The sequence below is a fragment of the Stegostoma tigrinum genome, chromosome 4 (assembly GCF_030684315.1).
Source record: "Stegostoma tigrinum isolate sSteTig4 chromosome 4, sSteTig4.hap1, whole genome shotgun sequence".
Classification (NCBI taxonomy): Eukaryota; Metazoa; Chordata; class Chondrichthyes; order Orectolobiformes; family Stegostomatidae; genus Stegostoma; species Stegostoma tigrinum.
Genome location: NC_081357.1, coordinates 2,188,695 through 2,207,629, shown reverse-complemented (window position 1 = coordinate 2,207,629; position 18,935 = coordinate 2,188,695). Strand labels below are relative to the sequence as shown.

Below are 18,935 nucleotides of genomic sequence, written 5' to 3'. Positions count from 1 at the left end.
AGCTTAAAACTATGACCCCTCGTGCTAGCCATTTCTGCCCTGGGAAATAGTCTCTGGCTATCAACTCTATCTATGCCTCTCATTATCTTGTATACCTCAATTAGGTCCCCTCTCCTCCTCCTTTTCTCCAATGAAAAGAGACCGAGCTCAGTCAACCTCTCTTCATAAGATAAGCCCTCCAGTCCAGGCAGCATCCTGGTAAACCTCCTCTGAACCCTCTACAAAGCATCCACATCTTTCCTATAATAGGGCGCCCAGAACTGGACGCAGTATTCCAAGTGCGGTCTAACCAAAGTTTTATAGAGCTGCAACAAGATCTCACGACTCTTAAACTCAATCCCCCTGTTAATGAAAGCCAAAACACCATATGCTTTCTTAACAACCCTGTCCACTTGGGTGGCCATTTTAAGGGATCTATGTATCTGCACACCAAGATCCCTCTGTTCCTCCACGCTGCCAAGAATCCTATCCTTAATCCTGTACTCAGCTTTCAAATTCGACCTTCCAAAACGCATCACCTCGCATTTATCCAGGTTGAACTCCATCTGCCACCTCTCAGCCCATCTCTGCATCCTGTCAATGTCCCGCTGCAGCCTACAACAGCCCTCTACACTGTCAACGACACCTCCGACCTTTGTGTCGTCTGCAAACTTGCTGACCCATCCTTCAATCCCCTCATCCAAGTCATTAATAAAAATTACAAACAGTAGAGGCCCAAGGACAGAGCCCTGTGGAACCCCAGAAGTGTATTTGATTCAGAGGAAATGTGGAGCAAGAGGGTTGACAGGATGGATGATGATATTCCTCTTTATGGGAAGTCTGTAACTGGGGAGTGGAGGCTGTGAATTTCAGTGTACTGTTCCTGGAGGGTGGTTAGTCCACAGAGTTGGGTCTGCAGAGCAGTGAAGGCGTGGCTGACTTGGGACAGATCTTTGATTGATGAGGTAAGTTGAAGGTCATCAGGTGGGGTAGGAAATCGAGTTGAGGCCACAATCTTGTGTGGTGGGGAAGACTTGAGGTGGTGAATATTCCTGCTTCTAATGTCATGACCTTACCAAGTGATCGTCAATCTCCCCAGTCTGTTGGCAAGACACTGTCTCTTGCCTGGATCCATGTAGCAGCAGGCACAGGCAGAGTGAGGATGCCACAGGTGCCATCCTGTGCCACATGTAAGCTTTAGCTGTTTGTTGGAGGGCTACAGAAAAAAAGTTCAAAAAGCTGGAGAATGAAACAAGAGAGACTTCCAAAAGATGAAACCAGATGGATTCAATACACCACGCTTCTACGGACTACCAAAAATTCACAAGCCAGGAGCCCCCCTCAGACCCATAGTCTCGCTACCTGGAACACCAACCTACAGATTAGCCAAGGAACTACACCAAAGACTAAAACACCTAGTAGAAGACTCACGCCACTCCATTCGCTCCATCCAAAAATTCCTGAACACCAAAGACACCAAGATAGAAGAGGATGAAATAATGGTCTCCTTTGACGTAACAGCCCTGTTCACATCCATCAACATCAACCTGGCCAAAGAAACACTGATGACACTATTAGAAGAACCGAAGACACATACACCAGACACCACCAACTCATCAGCAAGGATAACATCATCAAGCTAGTGGACCTATGCCTCACCACCCACTTCACTTTCAATAACAAAACCTACAGACAGACCAACGGTACACCCATGGGATCTCCGATATCAGGGTTCTTAGCAGAGGCAGTAATGCGGAGAGTCAAACAAACAGCTCTGCCAATCATCCAATCCAAATTTTGAGTCCGCTACGTGGATGACACCTTTGTCATCACTAAACAAAACAAATTGGAGGAAATCTTCAAGACCATCAATAATACCCTTACTGGCATAACATTCACAAAAGAGGAGGAAAACAACAGCAAACTGCCATTCCTAGATGTCACAGTAGAGCCAACAGCCAATGGGGAACTTCAAACCAGCGTCTACAGGAAAACAACACATATGGACCAAATACTGAACTACAGGAGCAACCATCCCAACACCCACAAACGAAGCTGTATTAGAACATTATTCCAACGAGCCACCACACAATGCAGCACAGAGGAACTACGCAGAGCAGAGGAAAATCACCTTTACAGCGTATTCAAAAAGAATGGGTACCCAATGAACACAGTCCGCCAATTTCTCAGCAACAAACCCAAACAAACAGACAAAACGGGCCCAGAAACCATAACCACTCTCCCCTACATCAAAGACATTTCCGAAATGACTGCCAGACTACTCTGACCCCTTGGCATTAGGGTAGCCCACAAACCCACCAACACACTAAAACAGCAGCTAATGAACTTAAAAGACCCTATACAGACAACAAGCAAAACAAACGTCATCTACAAAACACCTTGCAAGAACTGTGACAAACACTACATTGGACAAACAGGCAGAAAGCTAGCCACCAGGATACATGAACATCAACTAGCCACAAAACGACATGACCCACTATCACTCGTATCCTTACATACAGATAAGGAAGGACACCACTTTGATTGGGACAACACATCCATCCTAGGACGAGCCAAACAGAGACATGCATGAGAATTCCTAGAAGCATGGCATTCCAACCGGAACTGCATCAACAAACACATTGACTTGGAGACAATCTACCATCCCCTGAGAAAGAGAACAGGAAATGACATCACCAAGGAAACCTAACCAGATAAATAGAAAGCGGGACATAACACCAGCGCTTTGTCGGAGAGTCACTGATGATGTTACCTAGAATGGTGACGAAACGTCTGAAAACTAACCTTCCAGCTCAGCGAGCAAACTCACATCCAGGGTTACAGAGTAACAAGAAGAGAGTTGGGTTGGTCAGCTTGGGGCCATACCTGTTGATCATCGGGAACTTTCCGGATCAAAACCTCAGCTATCCGCCTGGGTGAGTCCATGTCATATTCCACATTACGCTCTCGAAGGATTGTGATATCTGCTCCAACCCTGCACATGACAAGCAGCATCTTAAGATACGCGCTGGACTGCAACAGCCAAGAACCTCACACAGATAACTAAAGCCAGACAAAACTGGGTGGCAGGCTATCTTGTGAAGAGGCTACAAAAGGATGTGAACAAGACTCAATAGGTTCAAACATGAAAGAGGGGTCAGGAGGCGAACACAAGACAGGGCAGGAGGTAAATAAGTGTCAGAGAAAGTGAAAAGATAAAATATTTCCAAAACAGTGAGGGGCTTGGAGATGCAAGTGTCCAATAACTGAGTGGATCTAGCCTAGGAGTTACTCAGGCCAGCACATGGGTTGGGCAAAGAGAGACAGAGGCATGTGATTCTCTCAGAGTGGCATGTCTCTCTCTTTCCCCCCCGCTTTCTGTGTCCGTGAGCATTGGAGGCACAGCCAGTGAACATATTCATGGCTGAGTTTGGGTCATGATTCATCAACAATGAAGACCTGGGTTACGGGTCAGGCAGCTGAGACCACAATCAGATCAGGCATCTGCCATATGAATTGGTTCACCAGGCCTGAGAGGCTGAATGGCCCCCTCCTGCTCCTTTCTCCACTTGTTGCTATGGTGACTCAGTGGTCCTAGACCACAGGACCCTCAACAGAAACTGAGCACAAGCTGTTTTCGCTTACATCCAGGCCAATAAAATTGAGGCACCATTTACTTTTCAGCCATTCTGCGGAGTGTTTTCAGAGAGGCTTGGAGCTCCTCCTCAGACAGGCCGACCAGGAGACCATTGTCCTCGACCCCGATCTGATAGACAGCTTCTCCTCGACCCTCCTGCAACCGCCATTTCATCTGCGTGACCAGGTGTTCAAAGCGATACTGGGAAGGATTCACCAACTTTAGCTGGAACAAAAGAGAAGAAGCTGACAACATGGATACTGTGGGAGATCTGACAGTCACCAGTTCAGCAACATCAGTAACTCTCCTCCTCTGTCCAGTATATTCAGACAAAGCAACCAGACTGATCTACTGTAGGCTAATCGATATCAGCCCAGTCAGACATAAATTAAGATTGATGACTACAGTCTCCCCACTGGGTAAACAGGCACACATCCTTTTCACCAGCCTTTTCAACATTCAATCCACAAACCCCAGCAACAGTCCAGATGGCCTCATTTTCCAGAGTTAGTAGGAACTGCAGATGCTGGAGAATCTAAGATACCAAGGTGTAGAGCTGGATGAACGTAGTAGGCCAAGCAACATCAGAGGAGCAAGAAAGCTGACGTTTTGGGCCTAGACCCTTCTTCAGGGGTCTAGGCCCAAAATATCAGCTTTCCTGCTCCTCTGATGCTGCTTGCCCTGCTGTGTTCATCCAGCTCTACACCTTGGTATCCCTGGTCTCATTTTCCTCCTGGTTATTTCAGGGATCTTTCGGAGTAAAAAACAGAAGTTTTCACCCAGATATCGGTCAGCTTCCCCAAGCTCAGTCCTTGCCTACACAGCTACTTCACGGCTGTTGTCTGAAATGAAATACTACCTGCCGTGACATTCAGATTTATGCTTGGCTCAAAGTGTTCACCACGTCTCTCTCTCTCTCCTGCCACCCCAACCCCCCACACACACACAAAGAGGCTGCCAGACTTGCTAAGTTTCTCCAGCAATTTCCGTTTTGTTTATTTTAGATCTAACAACTGCATTAACTTGCCTTTGGGCAGACTGGGAGACAGAGAGACACAGTCGAGATGCGGGGAAGCAAATAAATCAGCAGATAGAAAAGGCATGCAAGAAAGGCATTATTACAGTCATAATGGGGAATTCAATTTGCAGGTGGCCGCAAAAAATCAGATTGTTAGTGGACTCCTTTGGAAAAAAAAAAGGAATGCATGGAATGGCAATGAGATGGTTTTTGGAGCAGCTTGTGGTAGACTTCACTAGGGAACAGGCAATTCTGGATTTGATGATGTCTAACGAGGTTATGTGCAATTGATGAGGGAGCTTAAGGTGAAGGAACCTCCGGGGACAGTGACCATAACATGGCAGAATTCACCCTGCTGTTTGAGAGGGAGAAGCTGGATGTAACTGTATTACAATTGAATCATGGGAGCTACAAGGATATGAGGAAGGTGGTGGCTACAGCTGATTGGAAGGGAAGCCTGGCAGGGGAGGCGATGGAGCACCAAAGGCAGGAGTTTCCAGGGTAATTCTGGTGGCACAGCAGAAATTCATCCCAAAGAAGAAACAGACTAAAGGGATGAGAAGGTGGCCATGGCTGACAAGGCAATTCAAGGACAGTACAAAAGCAAAAGAAAAACAGACAGTGGTGAAACAGAGTGTGAAGCTTGTAAAAACACTTGAGGTGTACAAAATGATCAGAGGTATAGATGGAGTACAGAGCCAGACAAATTTTCCTAGGGTCGAGGTAGCTATTATGAGGGGGCATAGTTTTAAAGTGAGTGGAGGTAGATATAGGTGAGACGTCAGTGGAGTTGGCCTCATTAGGGGCATTTAAGCGGCTATTAGATAGGCATATGGATGATAGTATAAGGTAGGAGTGGAGGTTAGATAGACCCCAGGATTAGGGTAAAAGTTCGGCGCTGTGGGCAGAAGGGCCTATACTGTGCTGTACTGTTCTATGTTCTCTCATCTCAAAAACAGCAGAGGATAATTCAGAAAGCGGTATGGAAGAAATGAAGGAAGATGAGGGTAATCTAGACAGTCATATAAAAGGAGATTGCACGTGTTTTTTTAGATGTCTGAAAAATAAGAGGGGGAAGAGCAGACACTGAACCACTCTAAAATGAGGTTAGAGAAGTAATAATGGGGAACAAAGAAATGGTGGAGGAACTGAAGGTACTTTGTGTCAGTTATTACAGTGAAGAGACCAGAGCTTCAAGAGAGTTGGGGGCAGAGGTCTGCAGAGTGGTCGTCACCAAAGAGGAGGTGTGGGGGAAGCTGAAAGGTCTGAAGGTGGATAAATCACCTGGACCAGATGTACGACACCAGAGTGCTGAAGGAGATAGCTGGGGAAATTGTCGGGGCATTGGTGGTGATCTTTTAGGAATCAGTGGAGTCAGGGAGGGTCCCAGAGAACTGGAAAATGGCTAATGTAACACCCCAGTTTAAGAAGAAAGGCAGGCAGAAGGCAGAAAACTGTCAGCTAGTTAGCCTCACCTCAGTAGTTGGAAAGATTTTAAAGTCCATTATTAAGGATGAGACTGTGGAGTACTTGGGACTGCACAGTAAAACAGGACTGAGTCATCATGGCTTTATCAAGGAGAGGTCATGCCTGACAAATCTGTTGCAATTGTTTCAGCAGGTAATGAGCAAATTACACAAAGGACAGCCCAGTGGACGTGATCTGTTTGGATTTCCAAAAGGCCTTCAACTAGGTGTCATAAGGCTGTAAAAGAAACTAAGAGTCTGTGGCATTCGGAGCAAGGTACAGGCATGGGTAGAGGATTGGCGGACTGGCAGAAGTGGGGATAAAGGGGTCTTTTTCAGGATGGCAGCTGATAACTAGTGGAGTTCCGCTGGGATAACACTGGGACCACAACTAATCACATTACACATTAATGATCTGGATAAAGGAACTGAGGACATTGTTGCTAAGTAGGCAGATGACACAAAGCTAGGTGGAGGGACAGGGAGTGTTGAAGATGCAGGGTGTCTGCAGAAGGACTTTCACAGGCTGGGTGAGTGGGCATGGAAGTAGTAGTTGGCATGCAATATGGTAAATTGTGAGGTTTTGCACATGGTTTGGAAGAATAAAGAGTCTATTTTCTAAATGGGGAAAGGCTTTGGAAATCTAAAGCACAATAGGACTTTGGAGTTAGAGTTTTGGATTCTCTTAAAGGTAACATGCAGGTTCAGTTGGCAGTTAGGAAGGCGAAAGCATCGCTAGCACTCATTTCCTGAGGGCTAGAATAGAAGAGCAGAAATGTACTGATGAGACTGTAAAAGGCTCTGGTCAGACTGCATTTGGAATATTGTGAGCACTAATGGGCGCAGTATCAAAGGGAGGATGTGCTGTCATTGGAGGGGGATTGAGAGGTGGCTTACAAAAATTACCCCAGGGATGAAGGAGTGGTTGAGGATTCTGGGTTTGTACTTGGAGTTTAGAAGGATGGGGGATGATGATTACAAAATACTGAAGGCCCAAATATGGTGGACGTGGAGAAGCTGTCTCTACTAGTAGGAGAGAATAAAACACAAGGGAACAGCCTCAGAGCAAATGGACAAATAACTTTTTCAAACTGAGAAGGAATTTCTTCAGCCGGCGAACGGTGAGTCTGTGGAATTCATTGCCGCAGAGGGCTGTGGCGGTCAAGGCACTGAATGCATTTAAGACAGAGATAGGTAGGTTCTTGCAGCATCTGTGGAGAGAAGGGTCCAGTGATCCTTCTTCAGAACCAAACTGTCACTGGACACAAAATGTTAACTCTGATTTCTCTCCACAGATGCTGTCGGAGCTGCTGAACTTGTCCAGCAATTTCTGTTTTTGTTTCTGACTTCCAAGATTCACATTTCATTGCTTTTTGCTGTATCAACAGGTTCTTGATTAGTGAGGGGATCAAGGGTTACAGGGAGAAGGCAGATAATATGGCAGACAGACATGATGGGCTGAATGGACAGATTCTGCTCCTCTACGTTATGGTCTTTCTGCTTCAAACAAACTCACAGCAAATGTGAAGAAGTTGCTGAACTCACCTTGTATTCAATGTTTCCCTCTTCAGCCTGAAATTAAACAGAGATGGTTACTTCATATATATCAAGATCTGGAGTCCAGATAAGCCAATGGTTAAACTTTCCAATCACTTAACGGTGAGAAACAGAGAAGTCTTCTTCACTTGCTCCCAGGTTGTAGATATCGCTGGCTAGGTCAACATTTATGACCAGTCTGTAACTGCGCTGGCAAGAAGCTGATTTTAGCAAAAAACAAAGATCAACTGTAAAAGCTTCTACTGCCATGGCAGAGAGTCATACAGTACAGAAGAGGCCCTTCATTTCATCAAGTCCACACCACTAAAACTATATTACTATCGACGCTAGTCCCAATTTCCTACACCAAGCTGACAGCCTTGAATCTGGATGTGAGTTTGCTCGCTGAGCTGGAAGGTTAGTTTTCAGACGTTTCGTCACCATTCTAGGTAACATCATCAGTGAGCCTCCGACGAAGCGCTGGTGTTATGTCCCGCTTTCTATTTATCTGGTTAGGTTTCCTTGGATTGGTGATGTCATTTCCTGTTCTTTTTCTCAGGGGATGGTAGATTGGCTCCAAATCAACGTGTTTGTTGATGCAGTTCCGGTTGGAATGCCATGCTTCTAGGAATTCTCATGCATGTCTCTGTTTGGCTTGTCCTAGGAAGGATGTGTTGTCCCAATCAAAGTGGTGTCTTTCCTTATCTGTATGTAAGGATACGAGTGATAGTGGGTCCTATCCTGGTGGCTAGCTTTCTGCCAGTTTGTCCAATGTAGTGTTTGTCACAGTTCTTGCAAGGTATTTTGTAGATGATCTACAAAATACCTTGCAAGAACTGTGACAAACACTACATTGGACAAACAGGCAGAAAGCTAGCCACCAGGATACATGAACATCAACTAGCCACAAAACGACATGACCCAATATCACTCGTATCCTTACATACAGATAAGGAAAGGCACCACTTTGATTGGGACAACACATCCATCCTAGGACAAGCCAAACAGAGACACGCACGAGAATTCCTAGAAGCATGGCATTCCAACCGGAATTCCATCAACAAACACATTGACTTGGAGCCAATCTACCATCCCCTGAGAAAAAGAACAGGAAATGACATCACCAACCCAAGGAAACCTAACCAGATAAATAGAAAGCGGGACATAACACCAGCGCTTCGGAGGCTCACTGTATGATGTTACCTAAAATGGTGACGAAACGTCTGAAAACTAACCTACCAGCTCAGCGAGCAAACTCACATCCAGAACCTCAACCTGAGCTACAAATCTTCTCAAAACTCGCTAGATAGCCTTGAATGTTATAACACATCAGTAGTCATCCTAGTACTTTTTAGATGTTTCCTGCCTTAACTCCTATCCCAGGGCACTGCATTCCAGACCCCCACCACCCGCTGGGTGAAAATCATTTCCCTCAAGTTCCATCTGATCTCTTGTTTCTCACTTTAAAATTATAGCCCCTTGTTATTGACCTTTCAACTAGGGGTCAAAGCTGCTTACTCTCCACCCTGTCCATGCCTCTCAGTTTTATGCACCTCTGTCAGGTCGCCCTTCAGCCTTTTCTGCTTCAAAGGTAACAACCCAAGCTTATCCAGTCTCTCTTCATCACTGAAATGCTGCAATCCAGGCAGATCCTCTGCAGCCCCTCCAGTGCAATCACATCCTTCCAATAGTGTGGAGGCCAGAAGTGCACACGGTATTCCAGCTGTGACTGAAACAAAGTTCTGTTTAGGTCCAACATCTCCTCTCTGGCTTTGCAATCTATGCCTTGACTGATAAAGGCAAGAGTTCCATATGCCTACCCTAGTAACCTTTTATTAGCATTTGCTCAGCAGACAGAGCCCAGAGTTATATAGCATGGAAACAGACCCTTTGGTCCAACCAGTCAATGCTGAACATAATTCCAAACTCAATTAGTCCCACCTGCCTGCTCCTGCCCCAAATCCCTCCCAAACCTTTTCTATTCAGTATCTATCAAAATAGATTTTAAACACTGTAATTGTACCTACATCCACCATTTCTTCAGGAAATTCATTCCATACGCTCTGTAAAAATTTGCCTCATAACGTCTTTAAATCCCTCTCCTCTCACCTTAAAATGTGTGCCCCCTTGTCTTGAAATCCCCCACTCTAGGGAAAGACGACTACCATTAACTAACAAAATCTCTCATTATCTTATAAACTTCTATCAGGTCACCTCTCAACCACCTATGTTCTAGTGAATAAAGTCCAGTCTATTGCCGCCTCTCTTTATAACTCAAAGCTTCCGTAACCAGCAATCTGGTAAATTTCTTCTGAAACCTCTCCGGTTTAATAATATCCCTGCTATAACTGGGCACCGTTAATGATAAGAGACAGAGAGAAGTTTTTATTCACTTGCTCCCGGGTTGTGCATGTCGCTGGCAAAGTCAACATTTATTACCAGGGTGTTCCAGAAGAGGCCTCAACAACGTCCGTACAACCTCAACATGACATCCCAACTCCTATACTCAAAGCTCTGGACAATGAAGGCAAGCGTGCCAAATGCCTTTCTAACCACCCCTCTTTATATGCACACAATCTTCAAAAAATTAAGTATCTGCACCCTAGGTCCCTCTTTCTACAACACTACCCGAGGCCCTACCATTAATTGTGTAAGCCCCACCTTCATTTGTTATATCAAAACACAGTACGTTGCATTTATCCAGATTGAACTCCATTTGCCATTTTTCAGCTCATTAACCCATTTGATCAAGATCCCTCAGTTTTCTTAGAAAACCTTCTTCACTGAGCGCTGTGTCACCAATTTTGGTGTAATCCGCAAACATACTAACCGTACCTTCTGTACGCTCACCCAAATCATTTATATATACTGCAGACAAAAGAGGACCCAGAACCAAGCCCTGTGGAACACCACCGGTCACAGCCTCCAGTCTGAAAAGCCTGCCGTTAAGCCAATTATGCATCCAATTGGCAAGCTCAACCTGAATCCCACGTGACTAATTTTACTAATTAGTCTACTGTGGGGAACCCTGTCAAAGGCTTTATTAAAATCCAAGTCAACAGCATCTACTGCTCTGCCATCAATTTGTTTGGTAACTTGCTCAAAAAAACTCAATCAAGTTTCTGAGACACAACTGTGACTCAAAACCATGTTGACTATCTCTAATCAATTTCTGTCTCTCTAAGTGCCTGTAACTCCTATCTTTTATGATCACCTCCAACAATTTGTCTACAACCGAAGTTAGATTCACAGGTCTATCATGACCCAACTTCTCCTTACACCTCCCTTAAACAAATGTATATCAGCCAGCCTCCAGTCATCAGGCACCTCACCCATAGTTATAGATGACACAAATATTTCTGCAAAGGGTCTTGTAATTTCCTCCCTTACTTCCCACAAGATTCTGGGGTACATTAGATCAGGTTTCAGAGATTTATCCATGTTTATGATCTCTAAGATCTCTAGAACTTCCTCTTCTGTAATGTGAACTCTAAAGTATTAAAGTTTATTTCTCTGCATTCTCAAGATTCCATTCTTTCTTCACAGTAAGAACTGATGTGAAATATTCATTTAGTATCTCTCCCATCTCGTGAGGTTCAACACAAAGATGACCTCCTTAATCTTTAAGAGACCCCACCCTCTCGCTCTTAATGTATTTGTAGAATCTCTTCAGATTATCCTTAACCTTATCTGCCAATGCTCTCTCATATCTCCTCTTTGCCTTCCTGATTTCTCACTTCAGAATGCCCCACACTCTGTATTGATTAAGGGATTCAACTGAAACAAGCTGTCTATATCTAAAATAAGATTCTCTTTTATTCTTGATTGGAACCTCTATATCTTTATTCATGCATTGTTCTTTAACTTTACCAGCCATACTTTTTACTCAAAGAATATACTGCTTTTGAACTCTCGTCATCACACTCAAATTCCTACTTGTCAGACATCCTTTTATCTGTGGACAGTCTGCTCCAATTCACTTTTGAAAGTTCTTGTTCCATACCATTAAAATTTGCCTGACTCCAATTAAAACCTGACTCTTAAGGAACATTTATACTTTTCCATAACCATTTTGAAACTAATAGAATTATGATTGCTTGACCCAAAGTGTTCCTCCACATTTGCTTCAGTCAGAGACGAAATGATTGTAGATGCTGGAATCCAGAGACAAATAGGAGGCTGGAAGCAGCAGCAAGCCAGGTAGCATCTGGAGGAAAGGAGCAGTCAACATTTCTTATATTACCCTTGTTCAGGGCTGTATATGAGGGTAGGGGGAGTTGCAGATGGGTGGAGGGGAGGCAGAATGTGGTGACGGGTGGACATTGGTGGTAGTTATGACCTGGATGGTTGACAGTTTGGATGAATCTGGTTGGTGGCTGGAAGGGAGGGTCTGAAGGTGGAATGGAAGGGAAGTGGTGGGCTGCAAGGGGAGGTGGGAGATGGGTGGGAAGATTATTTAAAATTGGAGAACTCTGCACCTGAAACGTTAACTCTATTTTCTTCTTCACAAGATGCTGCCAGATCTGCTGAGCTTTTCTAAAACACACAGACTTTTTAAACTCCTGAATTTAGTGTAAAAATAAACCTCAGCCATACACTGTAGACCCTGAAAAGCTCTTCAAAAAAAGTCAGTTTAAAAACAATCACTTTTTTGTTTGGGCTTTTTTAATATTAATGAAACAAAATGTATAAAAATATTAGTGGTAGAATGTAATGACTAATAATTGTAAAAAAAAAATAAATCTTTAACTAAGCCTGCAATCCCACGGCCAGCTGCAAGACCCACGCTGCCAGCTTGTTGTTTCATTTGGAATAGTGCTCTGCAGTAACCTTTTGAATTCCACTCGTAACCACCCATTCTCCAGGGTGGGACCAGCTCATGCTAATGCTCTGAAAAGGTCCAGCCTCCTGGTTGTTCATTACAACGTTGCTGATCTCAACAGCAATTAGTAATCAGGACACAGGGTGACTGCAGCATTACAAGACTTCACAAACTCACTCCCACTCAGTGTCTTTGCATAAACAAAGAACACAAATGTCAAAATCCACAAGGAGAGAGGGTATGGCAATCTCTTTCAGCAATCACACTAATCTACTGCAGTGTTAGACTGGGACTGTCAATGGAAGGACAGTAGTCGCCTGCGGCTGCCCACTGCAGTGAGCCTGCAGCTCAAACACCAGCACTAGAATACAGCCGCCACACATGAATAATCTTGTTGCACTGAAAACTGGAGGGTTGGCATCAGTACCCTGTGCCAGACAGCACCAATCATTCTGCACTTATACCAGACCCAAATGTTAACTTTCTCTCTCCTCAGATCCTGCCAGTCCTCCCGAATAGATTTAAAGTAAAACTGGAGCTATAACTTCTGGTTTTTGATCTCTCCACCAATGAGGGCCAGTTTCTCTCCACTGACCCTGTCTAGACCCCTCATGATTTTGAACCACTCCGATCAAATCCCTACCCAGAGGTTAAAACTCTTTCATCTATTCTTGTAATTTAAATCACTCATCACTGAAACCATTCTCAATCATTTCTGACTCTCTCCAGTAAGTTCACACCCCTCCTGAAGTGTTGTGCCTAAAATAAAAACAAACACGTTTGGCCTCAGTTCGACCTAGAGGTCTTACAAATCGCTGCCTTGCTGTTGTAATCTATCCCCTTATCAATAAAATCCAGGGTGTTGAGTGCTTTAACTGTGCTCCTAACCTGTCCCACCATCTTCATTGATCTATGCTCAGATCATTCATTCACAGGATGAAGGTGTCGCTGGCTAGCATTTATTGCACATCCCTAATTGCCCAGAGGGCAGTTAAGAGTCAATCACATTGCTCTGTGTCTGGAATCATATGTAGGCCAGGTCAGGTGAGGATGGCAGTTTCCTTCCCTAAAGGGCATTAGTGAACGAGATGGGATTTTGCAACAATTAATGGTGGATTCACAGTCATCATTAGATTCTTAATTCCAGATATTTATTGAATTCATCTGCTGTGGCAGGATTTGAACCCGGGTCCCCAGAATGTTACCTGGGTCTCTGGGTTAACAGGCCAGCGATAATACCACTGGGCCATCACCTCCACCACCTAGTTTCAACCCACTGTTTCCCGAGATACAAGCCGTGCGTTATGTGCAGTAACATTCCCGAGACTGTACTCGTTGTGGGTCACTGACATGTTCCTGTTTCTGAAGCATTTCCCAGTTGGTTAGACTGAGGTCTGCAACTGCAAACTTCACAGAAAGGGAGAAACACAGTCAAAAACTGGGCTCAAACACCTACAGTGGGTAACAGTCTCACCTCAGAGCCAGAAGATTAGGGTTCAAGACCCACTTGAGATTCCACCATGATATAATCCAGACCAAATCTTGAGTTCTGTCCTTCAGATGACATGTCAAAGCAAAGATCTCTCTTCCACCTCAGCTGGGTGTTTATATTTTCATGGAACTAGCCTATCCACCCTGGGTTCTAGCCATATCACAAGAATAGTGGAGCTTGCTGTGTGCAAATTGGTTGCAGGGCTCCTACATTATAACAGTGATGGTACTTTAAAAACTGCTCTTGAAAAGACACTTCAGAAATACAGGGAACAAAAGGATATGGGGAGGCAGCGGGAAAATGGACTTAACACAAGGGTAGGTCATGATTAAATGAAATGACGCTGCAGGGAATGTACAGTCTACTCCTTGCTCGCGCTGTTTGTCACTAATTTATTCCATTAGCACTGTCACCAGGACATGGGTCCAGTGAAACAGAGAACCTTTAATAAAAGGACTGCGTTCCACCTTGCTCCACTATCAGAGAGTGCATGAGAACAGTGAAAACAATGTCTGATGAGGAATGGGTATTACCTAGAGACTCAGTAAGGAGCCTAAGCATATGGACGTACATGGAATAGTGTAGGTTAGATGGGCTTCAGCTCGGTATGACAGGTCGGCACAACATCGAGGGCCGAAGGGCCTGTGCTGTGCTGTAATGTTCTATGTTCTATAAACAAGGGATCTGAAGCAATATGTCAGTGAAAGGAACGAGTCGGTTAAGAAGCAAGATCAGCTAGTCCGGTGAGTGTCTGTGATCACTGGCTAGAGTTAGTGGCTCGGTTTAACTGTGAACAGCACTGAGAAGAGCAGTCAGAAAATGACGCATTGTTCTTTCATTGATCTTACAGAAAGTCAGCAAGATGATATTGCTAAGTTTATGTCCTGGAGGTGAGGAAAAATTGCTTCTCCAGGGTTTCACTGCAGACCGGGGAAGGGAGACGGGGTTTTTTTACTGTGGAAATTATCTGCTTTAAAAGAATCCTCCAGCTCAGTGCCAAGTCAAGCGGATCTGGACTGCAGTCTATCATTTAGCTGGTTCTTAGAAATCACCTTCTGCTGTGTTTACCATCCACTAAAACCCCCACACCTGGGGGCAACCTCACTCAGGACACCTACAACAAACTGATGTCTAACCAACAAAAATCTAAAAACCTTTATCATCTCACTACTCTGCCCACGTATTAAATTTCCAATCTAAGCAGCTGCTTAGTGAACCATTTTCTCGATGCGGAAATGCTGGTGTTGGATTGGGGTGGGCAAGGTTTTAAGTCAGGCAACAGGTTTATTTGAAATCATAATTTTCAAGTAACGTGATTTCAAAAAACCTGTTGGACTACAGCCTGGTAACAGTGTGGAGCTGGAGCAGCACAGCAGGCCAGGCAGCATCAGAACAGCAGGAAAGCTGATGTTTTGGATTGGGACTCTTTTTCAGAAATGGCCTGCGGTGTTCCTCCAGCTACACATTGGTTGCCTCTGACTCCAGCATCTGCAGTTCTAACTATCTTGGACTACAACCCGGTGTCGTCCGAGTTCTGACTGTAGCCATTCTCTTAAACCTGAGTGATCAGAGGGGCACTGCCTGCATCTCCTGTCCTATAAACTCTTCCTGGCAAAGCCTGGGGCACAGAGTCAGGGCTGGCAGAATCCCTCACTGCCAACCGAGAGCACCAGATTAAGGTGGGCATGGAGCAACAGAATGGACATCCCAGCAGTCAGGGAGGGAGCTGGCACACAGCTGTCTGATGTTCATCCCAGACAGGACAGGGGCCGTTGGTAAACAGTAGTCGGGGGGGGGGGGGGGGGGGGGGGGGGGCGGAAATGGGGATGTTAGTAAACAGCAGCCCCGGGGGGTGGGGGGGGGAATGGGGATGTTAGTAAACAGTAGCCCCGGGGGGTGGGGGGGGGGGGAATGGGGATGTTAGTAAACAGCAGCCCCGGGGGGTGGGGGGAATGGGGATGTTAGTAAACAGTAGCCCCGGGGGGTGGGGGGGGGAATGGGGATGTTAGTAAACAGTAGCCCCGGGGGGTGGGGGGGGGGGGGAATGGGGATGTTAGTAAACAGCAGCCCCGGGGGGGGTGGGGGGGGGGGAATGGGGATGTTAGTAAACAGCAGCCCCAGGGGGTGGGGGGGGGGAATGGGGATGTTAGTAAACAGCAGCCCCAGGGGGTGGGGGGGGGAGAATGGGGATGTTAGTAAACAGCAGCCCCAGGGGGTGGGGGGGGGGGGGAATGGGGATGTTAGTAAACAGCAGCCCTAGGGGGTGGGGGGGGGGGGGAATGGGGATGTTAGTAAACAGCAGCCCCGGGGGGGTGGGGGGGGGGAATGGGGATGTTAGTAAACAGCAGCCCCGGGGGGTGGGGGGGGGGGGAATGGGGATGTTAGTAAACAGCAGCCCCGGGGGTGGGGGGGGGGTGGGGATGTTAGTAAACAGCAGCCCCAGGGGGTGGGGGGGGGGGAATGGGGATGTTAGTAAACAGCAGCCCCGGGGGGTGGGGGGGAATGGGGATGTTAGTAAACAGTAGCCCCGGGGGGTGGGCGGGGGGAATGGGGATGTTAGTAAACAGCAGCCCCAGGGGGGGTGGGGGGGGGGGGGGGAGAATGGGGATGTTAGTAAACAGCAGCCCCGGGGGGGGTGGGCGGGGGGAATGGGGATGTTAGTAAACAGCAGCCCTGGGGGGTGGGGGGGGGGGGGGAGAATGGGGATGTTAGTAAACAGCAGCCCCGGGGGGGGTGGGCGGGGGGAATGGGGATGTTAGTAAACAGCAGCCCCGGGGGGGGTGGGGGGGGGGAATGGGGATGTTAGTAAACAGCAGCCCCGGGGGGGTGGGGGTGGGGAATGGGGATGTTAGTAAACAGCAGCCCCGGGGGGGGTGGGGGGGGGGGGGGAATGGGGATGTTAGTAAACAGCAGCCCCGGGGGGGTGGGGGGGGGGGAATGGGGATGTTAGTAAACAGCAGCCCCGGGGTGGGGAATGGGGATGTTAGTAAACAGCAGCCCCGGGGGGTGGGGATGTTAGTAAACAGCAGCCCCGGGGGGTGGGTGGGGATGTTAGTAAACAGCAGCCCCGGGGGGTGGGTGGGGATGTTAGTAAACAGCAGCCCCGGGGGGTGGGGGGGGGGAATGGGGATGTTAGTAAACAGCAGCCCCGGGGGGTGGGGGGGGATGTTAGTAAACAGCAGCCCCGGGGGGTGGGGGGGGGGAATGGGGATGTTAGTAAACAGCAGCCCCGGGGGGTGGGGGGGGGGAATGGGGATGTTAGTAAACAGCAGCCCCGGGGGGTGGGGGGGGGGTGGGGATGTTAGTAAACAGCAGCCCCGGGGGGTGGGGATGTTAGTAAGCAGCAGCCCCGGGGGGTGGGGATGTTAGTAAACAGCAGCCCCGGGGGGTGGGTGGGGATGTTAGTAAACAGCAGCCCCGGGGGGTGGGGATGTTAGTAAGCAGCAGCCCCGGGGGGTGGGTGGGGATGTTAGTAAACAGCAGCCCCGGGGGGTGGGTGGGGATGTTAGTAAACAGCAGCCCCGGGGGGTGGGGATGTTAGTAAGCAGCAGCCCCGGGGGGTGGGGATGTTAGTAAACAGCAGCCCCGGGGGGTGGGTGGGGATGTTAGTAAACAGCAGCCCCGGGGGGTGGGGATGTTAGTAAACAGCAGCCCCGGGGGGTGGGTGGGGATGTTAGTAAACAGCAGCCCCGGGGGGTGGGGATGTTAGTAAACAGCAGCCCCGGGGGGTGGGGATGTTAGTAAACAGCAGCCCCGGGGGGTGGGGGGGGATGTTAGTAAACAGCAGCCCCGGGGGGTGGGGGGGGATGTTAGTAAACAGCAGCCCCGGGGGGTGGGGGGGGATGTTAGTAAACAGGGGGTGGTTGGAAGAGGGTTTAAATCCCTGCCACCGCACTCACACGAGCCGAGACAGCCGACCCGCCCTCCTCAGCCCCGGTCCCCGGTCCCCGATTCCCCTCTTACCTCTGGCGGGAGGAAGGGCGGGTTGTTGCGGCCCCGGGGCCGGCTGCGTGTTTTCTTGTGCGGTCCTTTCGGGGCCGCGGGCGGGACCTTATTGTTTTTATGAGCCAGTCCACAGGCTAAGGGCCCGCCCGCCAGGCCTGGGGCTGTAGCTGGAGCCCGGCCGGGAGTCGGGCCCCGGGCTCGGCCGCTGGTGGCGGCGGTCTGCCGTGACGGGCGCCTGCAGCAGGAAGTAACGGAGAGCGGCGCAGCAGCGGGCGCTCCCCGTCCACCGGGCGGCATGGCCCCTGCGGCAGGGCCCGGGAAACCCCCGAACAGCTCGCTCAGCCGCGGCTCCATGACAACGCGCCTCGCGCCCCCGCTCAAAGCCCAACCGTCACAGCCCTGCACCCGAGCAGCCACTGCGTCTGCGCCTCTGCCCGTCCCAACGCGCACGCGCCACAAACGCCGGCTTGCCGACTGCGCAGGCGCGCTCCCCACCCCTGACCGTCATCCACTGTGAACGCAGGCACTGCGCAAGGCCTGCCGGGAACTGTAGTCTCTCCTGGAAGAGTACTCCCTCAGCTACCTGGACTACACCTTCTCTCATCCACCTTCCTGCAAGAATGCGACCCCTACTCCTAATTCCTCCACCACTCCCTAGATGGACATTCCACTCACATACATCCCAGATGTCCTCTTACTTCAAGGACTGTCACGTCCCCTCTCCAGTGATCAAAATTGCTCTCAACTGTATCTCTTGTATTTCTCACACTTCTGCCCCCACAACCCCTCCCCAACACAAAAGCAAAGACAGAATACCCCTTGTCCTCACATTATAACCTCATTAACCCCACTAACCTCTGCATCCAATGTATCATTCTCCACCATTTCTGCCACCTATAATCCAACCCCTCCACCAAACAGATATTTCTCTCCCCACCCTTTGCCTTTCATTGGGACAGCACACTCCATGACTCCCTCATCTGCTCCACACTCCCAACTAACCCCAGCACCCCCAGAACCTTTCCCTGCAATTGCAGGAA

The 18,935-nt window shown here is 48.1% G+C and overlaps 1 protein-coding gene across 1 annotated transcript in view; it reads right to left on the bottom strand.

Annotated features, from left to right (window-relative positions):
- gtpbp2b (GTP binding protein 2b) overlaps positions 1 to 18,312 on the bottom strand; it is a 30,966-nt gene extending 12,654 nt beyond the window's left edge. Inside the window, exons 1-4 of the mRNA XM_059645093.1 lie at positions 17,914 to 18,312; positions 7,646 to 7,672; positions 3,657 to 3,841; positions 2,866 to 2,974 (exon numbers count right to left, since the gene is read on the bottom strand). Of these exons, the coding sequence (XP_059501076.1) occupies positions 2,866 to 2,974; positions 3,657 to 3,841; positions 7,646 to 7,672; positions 17,914 to 18,249 (657 nt within the window). The 5' untranslated portion in view covers positions 18,250 to 18,312. The remainder of the gene's footprint in view (positions 1 to 2,865; positions 2,975 to 3,656; positions 3,842 to 7,645; positions 7,673 to 17,913) is intronic.
- Positions 18,313 to 18,935: the final 623 nt, after the last annotated feature.